The sequence below is a fragment of the Anser cygnoides genome, chromosome 4 (assembly GCF_040182565.1).
Source record: "Anser cygnoides isolate HZ-2024a breed goose chromosome 4, Taihu_goose_T2T_genome, whole genome shotgun sequence".
Taxonomy (NCBI): Eukaryota; Metazoa; Chordata; class Aves; order Anseriformes; family Anatidae; genus Anser; species Anser cygnoides.
Genome location: NC_089876.1, coordinates 53459608 through 53473940, shown reverse-complemented (window position 1 = coordinate 53473940; position 14333 = coordinate 53459608). Strand labels below are relative to the sequence as shown.

The following is a 14333-nucleotide window of genomic DNA, read 5'->3' as shown; positions in this document are numbered from 1 at the left end:
CATGTTAGCTTTTCCTCTGCATAATATATGTGCAGTTTATGGTTCGATTATCATTAGATGAAAAAGAATTTCTTAATCCATTACTTCCCCTCATTGCAGAGATTTTATTTTAAAAAATGTGTCATTTTGTGTTCTATTACATAAATGGTAAATTTATGATGAACACTATTGTCTACAGTAACTTATCTGGATTGGATAAATTCAGGTCTGTGCTTCAAGCTCATCTGTATTCTAGGTTTACTTTTTGTAGCAATGCAGCTATCAATTTAATTACATTACTTCCACAATCATTTTAAGTACAGATACATTATATTGCCACTTTCTACACCTTGTGAAGAAACCAGGCTCACAAATTCTTCCAGACCTACAGACTTAATACACGAAATATACATCTAAACATGGCTCCGGATTTTGGCAGGGCTCAACCACCTAAAGCACAACACTAGACCTAATGTCTGTGCATTCAGACAGTGTCCTGGAGGACTTGCAGAGCTGTGAAGCATGGCATCTTCCAGTCACCAGGACAGTCCGAGCCCTCCTAGGAAGCAGGACAAATCCTATATGGTGAATTCACCTGTACTTACGCTCAACAGAATGAATATATCAAAATGTTAATAAAGAGAAAATTAAAGGACAAGAGTATTTAAAAAATAATAATACAGTTGCTGCTAATTCAGTAACAGAACTATAAAAAAAAACAAAAGGGCGCATGCAGGCCATCAAGAAAGTGCTTGTTTAAGTCTTCTCCACGAGATTTGCTGAATTAAACACACACAAAAGAACCACCTTACATATATAAAAACCTAAGGAAGGACTAACACAAATACTCACTTCCTGCCTTTATTTAAAACTTTTTTGGGAGTTATATTCCTACCACCTTGAAAAGAAAATTGACAACAGATTCTGGCTAGGACATGTACTATAATTAATCTAAGAAAATATTTTCCATGCATAAATCATCATTCATTTCGATAAAGTTATAGTGCTTATTACTACTGCAACCTCTTACTGAGGTGATCGGAGTTGTGGCAAGCTGACATGCCATTAGCAAAAATTTCCGTTTGGGGGGGTGCGGGAACAACAACATTTATGTTTCGGTGCATGTTCTACCACTTCACCATCACAATGCAATAGGAACTGCTGGCATGTGCAAGAATTAGCATTGCTTTTGGCAGTACAAACAAAACCACCTCACCTGCCTAGCTCAATTTATGGATATAATTTCACAGCAAGCAAGAGGCAGAATACTGGCTCAAACTATTTATTTTACTGCAAACTGCATTTCTCATTAAAGCTTGAAGTGATAGAGAGGATTTATATAAACAATAACCACAGTAGCTTCAAACTTTTAATATAGGTTACAAGTATTATGTTACACAAGCAAGGCACTTTTTTTTTTTTATTAAGCCAGATATTCAGAAGTATAGTGCCCATGAAAGACAATTGTTCATTTAATTTCCTAACTACCAAGTATTGGACTTCCTAATGCTGATGTTCTTCAAGTAATTCTGCAGAAACAAATTTTATGTACATTGAGGGTATCTGGGCTTTTAATACCTGTATCAGTATACAAGTTAAATAACTGCACATTCAAGACATGTCTGATGATATGAAAGGAAGACACATGGGAAGGATGCTTGTAACAATACGACAACTATCAGTTATAATGGCAACATCTGAGTGCTAAATGTGGCAAACAGGAAAAAGTGCATGAAGGAAGTGCATGGCAGGAAGACAACTGAATGCTAACGGGAGAGGAAAGGGTGATAAAAAACCAATAGGCTGAGTTCAATTTTACACAAAACAAGAGGAAATGACAAGAGTATATATTTAACAAAGTTTACTATGTTAATTAGAAATTACTTCCTTTCCTTCCTTTCTGTTCTGCTCTTTGACCATTGTTAAGACAACATTAAAGCTTTCACTCCATTAACTACTTCATTTATGAAAAAATAGAGGGAGAGCTTCCCAGTTCTTTTTTCTTTGTATTACTTGCATGTTTTTGCCAGTGCTCTTCTCTTTGCAACTTTTCACTTAGCCAAAAATTCAACTCTCGACATTTTGCACTGCTTCTAACGTCACCTCTGCTTGTCAGGTTTTTGCCTGTTTTACAGACTTGAAGCCAAATCTAGCAGAAAACAGATTTTTCTCTAGACGTAACAATTAGAGAAGACTGCTGATTTCTGCACAAAGGGAACATTAAAGACCATAAGACTTCAGAAATCCTATTACAACTAAGAAAAAGCAGGTAGCTGTAGAATAATCATCTTTCCCCTACTTGACAGCAAGTTGGTCATTTGACAGAAGTTACTATCTGCCTCATATAAGAAGTTATCCCATACAATGCAACTGTGAGGCAAGCACACAGGAAAATTCTCAACCACTTTCAACTCTAAAGCATCCTTTTGGAGGACAGAACAGTTAAAGGGAAATTTTAAGTTGTTATGAAAAAGGACTGTTTTTATTTATTTAAAAAACTAAAACCACACGCAACCCATAGAAATTTTAAAGATAAAATTAACTTACCAATTGATGCATCACCATCCAAGAGATTGTCATCTTCAGACGTCTGAAAGTCCATAATTACACCTGCTCCATCTAAAAGCTCCTCATCGCTGCTTGCACTAGTTATACTGTTGTAACTGTTTCGATAGTAGCCTCTGTGAAACAGCTGCTCAGACTCCATTTAGCTGCTTTATAACCTGCATAAAGAAAATGAATTATTTTATATTTGAAAACACAGAAACAACTGGTAAGTTTACATGAAAAATAAAACAGTATTAAGATTACAGTACTAAAAGTTACAAAAATGTAGCAGTAATACAGAATATTATACACAACATTTTACACAAGTCCTTTGATATTTAATAGGATGATACTTCGTCATCCCCTTTCTTGGGAATCTCCTTATTTTAATGATATCATCACGAAAGTATTTTACTTTCAGTAAATGTGGTTGGAATGCACATACCCAATACATACAAATGTGCACTGCGCCATGGAGCTGGTACAAAATCCAGTCAATTTTTAGATTAAAAAGTGAGAATCTTTAGTCACGGTATTTTTGTAATACGTCTCCTTAACCTACCACTTGTTTCACTCCGAAGTTGTAGTCCCTTGAACACAATTGTTCACATTCTTTTGCAGAGAAAAGCAGAAATATTTGAGTGGAAAACCTTTCAGAATCTTCTGTCTACGTAAAGCTTTCAAAACCCATACATATATACCTTTGTACATAATCAGGAAAAGGCAGCAGATGGTTTTGCACATTTGGTAGCAAGTTCTGCAGAAGACTGAACACACCAGGCTTTCACAGACCAAGACGTATTCCTCCTCTGCCTTGCAAAGTGAAAACCATAGAAATTACTTCACGATCAGGGTGGGAGGAAGGGGTATGTTGTGACCACACCTTGATTCCATGCTCTTATCTTTCCAAAGAAAGTCTTGTGCTTGTCATTTCTCAAGCATGGTCATACCTTTATTAGCATGCAACAGCCCAACCTCTGAAATGACATGTAACTATGCAGTTGCTTCCTTCACAGTCAGGGTCTTTGCTTCCAAAACAGAAAGGCTTCCTTTAAACAAATGCAGAGGACAACTCAACAAGGAACACCACCAAAAACATTCTGGCAGTTGTCTTTAGACAACTCAGCTTGTAAGATAAAGCTTTCCCTTCTCCAAATTTCTACACTAAGTCGGATTTGCAGCAGTAACGGGGAGGTATGAATGAGGTTCAATCTTCATCACATACCTTCCTGAGCACAGTATTTTCACTCAGTTGGGTGCTTGAAAAGCATCTATTTCATTCACCCCATCTAATTAAGAGCTATCAGGCTCCTGTCTTTCCAAAAATCTGCACATTTTCTAGTATTGCTTTCCTAAAAAAGATATAATTGGCAAGGGAGTTTATAATTAAGACCATTTTAGCAATGACTGTATCATTTTTACAAAATATTTTATATTCACATGCAGTACATTACACTAAAGCATCATGTACCTTTTCAGCAATAAGAAAATTTCATTCCCTCCAAACAAAGGAGATGGCCCTCCATCTCCCTCCAGATCTTTTCCTTATGCACTGTTTCCTCTGCTCATCCTCACATTCTCTAACCATTCACTGTAACTGCTACAAGGCTATATGCACCATAAACATCCAGCCAGCTGGCAGCTCTAAAAATAGATTATAGGACTTCTAATTCCGATCTCTCTCCTCTACCCAGCTGTTGAGCCTTGTGAAGTAGAGCTGAACTGGTTGGCCAATGTCAAGAGTTATTAGCAGAGGTCAAACAGCTTTCTCCTATTGGCAAACAGCTTAGCCCTCTAAAGAGCAAACAAGTTACTGAAGAGAGGTGAAAAGTAAAGTGACAAAGTTTGCAGGGTAGCTGGGGACAGAACTGTCAGCACTGAGCAGCTGGGTGATAACATAAGATAAAACTCTCTACTGATAACCACGAATTGAGTCACATTGCAGGTAGGGAGGAGAGGGAGGGAACAGAACCAATCCTAACTTACCCTAGGGGTTCTGATGGGACTACTACCATTCCCAAATGAAGTGGTACAGTTACAAGAAAGAGCTTAACATGCACCAGCAGTCCCCAAATTAATCAGATACAAAGTACTATCAAGTACAAGAGAGAACTTCGTACTGCCAGAAGTCCAAAAGGACTACAGAAGAGCTAGAACAGGTTACAAAAGATCACACTGATTACAGAGTACAAAATAAGTTTCCTTCTACAGGGCAACAAAATGGATCAGGGCTCTTCAGTCTGGAAAGATGTGACATGGAAGACAATACCAGAGGAAAAGACGAGGAGGAAGAAAAAAACCATGAAAAGCTATCAAAGACAACAGCTCTGGTAGGAATACTGGAGGCCAAGAGACAAGTGTGTATGCTTATTCTCTTCTTAAACTCTTCCCTAGAGATCTACTATTGGTCAAAACAAATCCCTTTGGTTTGACCATTCTCACTCCCTTAAAAAACTGTTCAGAATATTTACAATTTAAAACATGCTCTCTCTTCAAACACATTTCTTTCATACCTGTGTGAGGATTCTTCTTACGATTTTACAGGCACTGAGAAAAGCTCCTTAATGGACAGCCAAGAAAATTTCACACTATCATATGATGAAGCAGATCCTGATTGAAAATACATCTGCTTACACCTGGAAGCATCTCCATTTTCCCCAAAATATATCAGATTGTGATAATTTATTCAGAAGCTACATTTAGAATGATGCAATAGATACAAGTTGTCACACAGTAATTTTGGCCTTCCCATACAGTACCTACAAAGAACATACCAGAAGAGGTCAGATCATAAGCAGTCCAACTATTTTGCTATTATGCTTACAGAAACTTCTGTTAACATCACTCTGCCTGGATCAGTTGGGTACTATCATAAATGGAAGACATACAGCAGAGCTGAACTGAGAACTTTTGGACTTGCTAGATGTGTATGCACTCCCTGCATTGTCACCTATCTCCACAATGAAGGAAGAACATTGTCTCTCTTTCATATATTTAAAATAAATATAAAATAATAAAAATATGAAATATAAAAATAAAAATTCCTTTATATTGAGCTCCACAACTTCAGTTAATCTTACCACAAGCCTGCTATTCATAGTAAGGGACATAACTCTCCTTTTGGAGGTCTGTTTAATAACTTTGCAGAAATGTCAGAGCAGTGCATTAGAGGTATTAAACCTTCCAATAACCGAGAAAATGCTTTGAACCTGGTCTACAACAGACTAGAACATTCAATCAGTCAGAAACTGACAGACAAAACCAACAGACGTCCCAGAGCCAGACCAAGCATACCATGAGGAGTCCTGCATGCCAACTCCTCCGGCACATACGTGCCTCCAGTTACATGGCATGGCATGGTATCACAGGCCTTCTCTGCTGGTTTTGAAATACCATGTCTCCTGCTGCAGACATACTGCTGCTGACAGACCTCTTCAGCAAGCCAGCAGAAGCTGTGACACCCAAACCATTCCTGCCGAGCACCCTAACCAAGATTAAGAGTTGTACGTTCTTTCTCTGCATTCCCTAAGTCAGGTCCTCAACTGCTTCGTACCTGACATGGTGTTACAGATTACTGCCTTCCAGCAGCACGCACCAAAGGCGGGAAATGAAGGCCATCAGAAAGTCAGAGCTCAATAAGCTTCACACAGGACTGAAGTTTTACTTGTTGAGAGCACGTCAGTCACTGGCTTGCCCGCCACCTCCACCTGCAATTAAGAGCGTGGGGATGACAGCTGAGGTCAACACACAACAGATTTTCTTGTGTGCCTTTAAGAGAAGGGCTTGTTTAACAAACTGGGACACAAAGTTAGGGATGCACCACCTCGAGCTGTGTTCAGTGTCGGAGTCAATTTAAAAGCGCGTGCTCATGTGACCTTAAAATACTGTTATAGCATGCAGAAGGTCTGCCCTGCCCAAGGAAGCAGAGGGTGTGGACAGAGCAAGCACACTCCTCCTCCAAAGCAGACTGCTGAGAACAGCAATAAGAAAGGGAAGGAGGAGCCAGCCGGGAGTTTTTTTGTGGTTACAGCTGCCAGAGGAGAACCAGACTCATGCCCAACCCAGGCCAGTGGGGATTATCTTTTGTGGATGCTGGAAGACTGCATTCACACACAGCAGCCTGCACAAATGCTTACAGAGTTGTAGAGAGGGAGAACAGAGCAGAGGCAATGAACCAGACAGCCTGCTGTTTTATACGGTCAGATTCAGCCCGCGGATTCCCTGCCCTATCCAAATGGACACTAAAAGGCAAGTGGGGGAAAGATGGGGTTACTGAAGAGAAACTTCAAGCAGGGAAACAAGGTATCATCTGAATGCCAGTGAAGCCCAATACCCTGAAAAACTAAATAAAATAAACCATGCCTGATTTCCAGCAACTACTAGTTGCCCTAAGTATTTAAACTTTTTTTTTCCAGCCTAGATTACTTTAACAATGCAAGATAGAGGGTTTATGAGAACACTAAAGGTATTACACTCCGCATTTTTATGAAGCGTCATAGTTTTCATGCATAGTATGGTTCAGACAGAAAACAAACTCAAAAATCTTTCAGACTCTTTGAAAAAAAAAAGTAGAGAAATAATGCGCTGTAAGAATAAAGAAAGAAAATCTAAGCAACAATCAGGGAGCTCTTGAAACAAAGAATTCAATCCCACACATATACCCAAGTCTTCTGCGAAAAGAGTGTAACAGGAAAAAGGTGCAACTACACTCAGCCATACTAACATACTTCCAGGATGTCCTGATCCATCAAAACTCTTCTACAAAGCAAGCTAACAGAGAAGCCTCTGACACTAAAACAATTAAAAACAAATGAGAAAAAAAAATCATTACACAAAAAAAAATAGAACAGTGTATCTCACCTGCTACAACTAAGGAGAGGGAAGAGAGCAATGAGCATCCAGGTATAGCAAATTGTGCAAGATGTAATTAAGTACAGCACAAACAGGAACTACACTGGTAAAGGGGAACAGCACAGAAACAGCTACATGTATAGTCCACAAAGCATATAAAGCTATTAGTTTTCCATACAGTTCAGGACCTCAGGCGTTTTTCTTGTCCTCAAACACCAGACATCCTGCTTATCTTTCAAGCCCTACAAAGGAAAGGTCAAGCAGAGAAGCGAGTCAGCTGAGGGAATCACTTGCAGTGCAGTGAAGTGTCTCTGGAGAAGATGGACTAGGACAGTAAGAAATTTGATTTACAGGACGTTTGTTGTCGGGCAATTTGCATAATCTGTAAACCTCTGGTATGTTCTCCGTTGCCCCATAAATACATAAGAACACTTTTCTGTATCTCAAAGGGCAGGAAACAAAAGACATTTTAACTTTTTATTGTCCTGGGACGAGTAGAAGGGGGTGGGTGAGAACTCAAAGCTAGATTCCAAACCTGCTTTAAATAGCTGAAAGAAAAAGCTGCTGCTTTTCTTTTTTATAATAAGAATCAACCATAGAACACCATATAGTGTTGAAAAATGATCTTGTTAACAGAAGAGCTCTTTCCCACACTCGGAAAAATCCTGATAACCCCCAACTCATTGTAATAATCATTTTTTCTGTTCAGTACAAACAGCTAAGAGCTGAACAGAAGTCAGTCATATGACCAAACTCATGCATAAATTCCTCCAAAACTGACATGAGGACAGTACCCAGTGAGAAGTGCTATGCAGACATAAAACAAAGGCAGGTAAAATAAAAATTTAGAATGCGATCTTTCTTTACATATAAGAACATGTTCTAGAATAGGTGAAATGCAGTGGTACCAATAGGAATCATTTGCTGAAAGTTTTTGGAAGAAAAACAGGATTTAATAGGTTTTACCTGGTAAGAGCGTTCAGAAGTGGTATTTAATACGAAGTAGTCAGGAATTTTATACATATCCTTTTAAATATATAAAAAAAATTGAGATATAAAAAAATCCCATATACTTTAAGAGCAGGTAAAGAGCAATATGACAGGCACCTACACCTAAATTCAAATATTAACATAAAGCGTGTGTATGCATATATATATATACACATATATACACATATGTATATATCAAAACAACTGTCTAAAAGGTTGAAGCAGTCAAGAACATCTTGGAATATTGAATTCTAAACCTTTCATATTGCATTTATTAAAAATACTGTACTGTCTGCATTTTTGTTGTTGTTTTTTTAAAAAAGTGCACCCTTCAGAAAAAAATGAGTTCAGAAATAAACCTTTCACAACAGTTTTAAAACAAAGGCTAAGCTGGGCTCATACTTTTATCCTTAGCCTCATCAGCATCAAGATTATATTCCCATTTCCACTGCAGATCCAGTATACATAGCCTCCATTTACTTACATTGCCTGTCATGTAAAAAGAGGTGAACAAAATAACAGCATCATTCAGCTTCTGAACTTCAGTTTTGGAAAAAGGTGAATGAATTGTGAGGAATTTTGCACTGTATTTTATATATATATATATAGTTATATATATATATATATAACTAGCAAACTATTCCTTTATACATAAACAGGAAGGCTCAGAAGTCATACACTTCAAACCCAAAATGGAAGGGAGGACAAGAGAAATGGCAGTTTTCCTGAATTTGCTCAAGTTAGCAGAGAAAAAAGTCCTCACAGATACTCAAGAAGCCAAATTGTTAAAAATTAGGGAATGCACATGGTAACTTTACAAAAGCAAATACACAGATGACTGCCTTCCACAGTGGCATTCAGAAAAAAAAAGTGGAACTAATTTAAAAAGTCTCAGGATCGGGACAGCTCCTATTGCAGCCACACAGTGAGAAAGGATCTCTCAAATTTTTGGTCATACTTAAAAAAAAAAAAAATAAAGTCAAAGGAGTACAGTCAGTTAACTGAGGTTACTTGAGTTAAAAAAAATACAGAGTTATTAAAAAGCATCTAACTCAATTTATATAGCAGGTACTCTTGGAATAGAAGAGAAAAAGTAAATTTCCAAAAATATACATATAGAGAGCTTGTTGCAGTTTTATCCACAGCTATTTCTAGAATAAAAGTCATGTTGATGGCAGAAGACACAAACTCAAGTGTTCTTTAAAAAAGAAAGCAAGGAGAAGCACAGAAACACGAAGAGAAAACAATATGAAAAAGATAGTACTTGTAAAGCAGGAATATAGTACCTTTTTTTTTTTTTAAACTGTAACTACAAAACATTCAGACCCGATTTCTAGATTCTGCTAAATCTTAGTACGCTTTACGAACAGTTTAGTTATGAAAGCTTAATATAACAAGTCTAAAAAGTTTTTCCACTTTATTGATACATACCAATACAGAGTATCACCACTGGATCTGATCTTCCCAAAAGCATTATCAATAATAAATACTCATTTTATAGCACCTTTTATCTTCTCAGCTTAAAAATACTGAGAACTGCCAGCTTGTTTACTGGCTGCATACTGAAGTCATGCTTCCAGTCATATGATTCCAAACATTAAGGGTATTGACTTGGGTTTGCACAAAGAATTCAGAGCTACTTCATCGCCACTCTAAAATGTCAACCCCTAAGGCTGCAGCTACCCAGAGATGGGACAGCTGAGGAGTTTTACCACCTGGCACAAAGACTTCAGCCTGCTTGATGGAAGGGACTGCTTCTTTCACAATCAAATTACTGATGTGCATACTCTTCAATTGCTTTCAAATAAAAATAGCTGAATACTCAGATTTACACTTACTCACCTCATCTCATTTACTGGTGCATTAGAAAAATCTCCACTAGCAGAACCAAAGAGTAATCTCCCACAGACACAGTAATAAGCAGCTAAATGAGGTCTTCTTTTTTTAAATAAAAACAAACACTAAAAAAAACATAATCTAAGCATGAAACTAAATATAAAAGCAAATATAACTCAAAAGTTTAAGCTTCACAGGCAAGTACTGATCCTCAGCCAAGTTGTGGGAAAAAAAAAAAACACAACCAAACCACTGTGTTCTTAGCTGCCACTTTGCTGCAAGCCTAAAATACATGTAAGGTCATAGAAGAGCTTGGGTTGGAAGGGACCTTAAAGATCATCTAGCTCCAAACCCCTGCCACTGCATTACTTTTTAAACTAATGGTTCAGTACCTACAGCTGAAAATATTCTCCCTAGGAAAGAAGAGTTGGAGAGACCTCTTAGAAGAAAAAAATTATCACTCGTGTTCTTCTTGTGACCACATTCAGATGAGAGCAGCACTAAAGTTCATTAGGACAACTGAAGAGTAAAACCCATACTTCATTTTTCAAGTGCAGGAACTCTGACTGTGGTTTCCGTTGCAGACAACATAACGTTTGTCTGGTGAGTCCTTGGCCATGATATTTGTTATCTGTTGGATGAAAATGGCCAGCAACAGTGTGCAATCTTCTCTGTACATCTTTATAAGATTTTGTTCCTTCTGAATGTGAACTTGTGTTGCAATTATCTGAGGGGTCCAGAAACAGAGCAGAGCTTTTTTTACACAACACCAGGACTACCAGAAGCCCTGGTATTTATACTACTTTCATCTTTTTAGAGAAATGCACCAGACAGTCCTTAGCTATGTGCAGAGATTCCTAAGTTCAGGGTCACACCTGAGTTAAGTGCTTTTCAGATAATTTTGCTTTTATATCCGAATGATCTGAAAGTACTCAAGGAAGTAAAAGAAACTCAAACTCTAACAGAAAGGAAATCAGATGCCATCACAGAAGAAAAAGGCTATGTGAGCCAAGACAAAGAGCGTATCAGAGCACTGACTCCAGGAGAACGAGAAGCGCGTGAGAAGTATTCATTCTTGAGAGGCAAAATTACACTTCAGGATTGTCAAATTGGAATCTGAAAAAGCACTCCTATTCCCAGTTCAGCTGAGCACCTTGACAATAGCCGCTACCACAGACTTGTAGGTCTTTGTACAGAATTCCAATTTCTTCATAAACACACTTAACCACCTGAGATCAAGGCAAAATTGTACAGTCTTCCAAAATACAGCACAGGCATACAACCACTGCTTATGTGAAAGCATGTGGGGACCCCTGGTGGTTCTTGTGTACTTACTCCCTCTGGATCCCTGCCTTTCCCTAGTACTGATTTTCAAACTTGAAACAGGTGAAGAAACACCAGCTACTGAGGTGTACAATGGTAAGAAATGACGTCTTCAGCCACCAAAAAAGAGAAAAAACATGGGAAGTAGGGTTACTTTCTTCTTGTTACACCCAGCAGACAGGTTCATACTTCAAGGCGAGGAGCCCTGACAATAAGCTTGCTCTTTCTTGCTCTGCATTCTCTTAAGCAGCGGTGTTAGGAAGGACTGAAGGGATCTGCAGCCACCACCTGGATCTAGCTGACGGCTGCCCTTCCTGCCTCTAACTACACAAAAATCAGGTGACTTCTGTCAGTACAGTATTTCTGCCAGTTACTTATTACCATTCTGGTCTTCTTCAAAGGATGGTGTAAAAAATGGTTGAGAGACCCTTGAACCTCTGACATTAATAAGAACATTGTTTGTTTCTGTTTTTTAATAAGAATACACAGACTAGCCACAGGAGACTCATCCACCTTAAAAAAAAAAAAAGGAAAAGAAAAGCTGTGAAACCTCAGCGGCACAGACACCACCAGAAGTCAAGTATTCACTACACCAAGTGTGTTAACAGCTCCGAACACACAGTAAGTTCCCCTCTCCCGGTGTGAAGCTTAGCTGGCAGGTACGGCTAATTCTAAAATTATGCTGACTTCAGCAGGGTCTACAAATGGAAGACAGGTTTTTGGCAGGAGAGTCTAAAGGGAAATTCTTACTGTTAAACAGTGGTAGCAAGTTAAAAGCAAGAATCCAAGTGGCTATTTTAGGAGGGGAGAAAGAAACTGTCTTCTTCAGAGATTTTTAATTTTGAAAAGTTACAGGAAAATAAAAGATTCAGCAATACTTTACTGCAACACTTCTCGTTAATGGAGTACACCAGGTCAGTTATCTTCAACGTGCATTACACAACCACAAAGATGAGATCAGTTCACCGGGTTCACAGATTAAGTTTATTAAGATATATATATATAGATTTAATTTGTTAAGGAGGAATAAACATTGAGATTTTTGTACCTGTGGTAATAACATGAATACTTAGTGTACTGGTCATTAGGTCTCTTTAAGTGTTCTGCAGATTTATGGACCTTGTTGGGTAATTTAAGAGAATACTCATATCTTAGCATAAAACAGAAGGAAACTGCTAAGTCTGTAATACCGATAATAATTTTAATCATTTCCTTGTCCTTGTTATGTTCAATATGAGAAGTTTTACACAAAACTAGCAGCTGAAAGTCAACTAGTGATTGAAAAACTTTTTTTTTCCTCTTCCTAATACTACCCCTTTCAAAATCTGTAGATTCACTTTTCAGAGTTAGCGTTTGGAAGCATACAGGGAACTGCATTTTTTTCCCCAACGGGTACATAGGAAACACATTAATAACAGAAACCTCATGGGAAAAGCTGCAGTAGATCAAGTACTACAGATAAACATCAAAACCCAACAAATCTGGCAGAGAGCACTAACTTGGAGATAAGAGGGGAAGGAACTCAAACAATATTATTGTTCAGGAAAAGGAGTACTTGAATTTTAACTGGCAGGATGTCAAAATATTAAGTCACCTTGATAACTGTATCTGTAACTTAAAGGTATCACTGAAGTGAAATTACATTTTCACTATTTGAATTAGGAAATGCTTCTTTGATAGATTATATTGTGGTATGAACATTCAGAATCTACACTTCAGTAGTCTCTTTTATTAACTTTTAAGAAGTTATCAAAACCATAAAAAAATAAAGAAAAAAGTAACCATGAGGGTTGTCCTTACCAAAGGATCTGTGCTATAGGACAGAACATGATTCACGTTTCATTCACTGTTCCTCCTTACCCTCCCAAAGTAGAGCACAGAGTCTATTTCTGTAACTAGAAAGCCTAAGCAAAATGCAAAACAAATGAAAAAGTTGAACATCTAGAAAGTTATCTCAAAGTTAGGTTGTTTTTTGTTTCTACCTTTTAAAAAGGAGGAAAATCTCCCAAACGGGTATTTTTACAACGCTCTATTAGACACTGTTTAAGTGAATGTTGCTTTGTCTAATCATTCGCACAGATGATTTTTAAAAAGGCTTCCAGTATTCAAAAACAAGTTTCACGTTAAATAGCTATGAAGGTTTGTAATTGTCAACTTTCTAATACTCTGAGCATCTTCAGCAGAGGCTACTGAAGGACCGTGAAAAAGCGCAAGTACTATGCAGCAAAGTCTGGAGCAGCATAACTCATACAAGCACAGGTAAAGAGATGGCCTGACACCTGAAAAGCTTAAGGAAATTAGCCAACGCAAAATCTGCATTTTCAGGTATGATATAGAAGAGGGATTGATGCAGAGAGCATAGATTTGAGAACTCGCTTTCACAGCACTATCACAATGCTGGCTGGGATAGTTATTTTTCTTTGTAGAGGCTCACACAATGCTGTGTTTTGGACTTTTGATGAAAATAGTGGTGACAGCACGCGGATGTTCAGCTGTTGCAGAGCAGCTTGCACAGAGGAGCCTGCCCCAGGAGCTGGAGGGGACCCAGCCAGGACAGCTGGCCCAGGCTGCCCAAAGGGATGTCCCACACCGCCCGGCCTCACGCTCAGCGATGACAGCTGGGGCCGAGGAGGAGGAAGGGGGTGACACTGTTTGTCTCTCTGAGAAGCCGCCCTGTGTGAGGAGCCCTGCTGGCCTGGAGCAGCTGGCACCTGCCTGCCGGTGGGAAGCAGCCAGTGGGGCCCGGCTGGGCTTTACCTCGTGAACTGTCCTTACCTCAACCCATGAGTTCTCACACTTAGCTTTCT

At 38.5% G+C, this 14333-nt stretch overlaps 1 protein-coding gene across 3 annotated transcripts in view; it reads right to left on the bottom strand.

The window, feature by feature from the left end:
• The window catches only part of CLCN3 (chloride voltage-gated channel 3), a 61723-nt gene that overhangs the window by 44955 nt on the left and 2435 nt on the right, over positions 1–14333 (bottom strand). For all 3 annotated transcript variants that reach the window (XM_066996755.1, XM_048076232.2, XM_048076233.2), the window contains exon 2: positions 2527–2702. In XM_066996755.1, the coding sequence (XP_066852856.1) occupies positions 2527–2686 (160 nt within the window). In that variant the 5' untranslated portion in view covers positions 2687–2702. The remainder of the gene's footprint in view (positions 1–2526; positions 2703–14333) is intronic.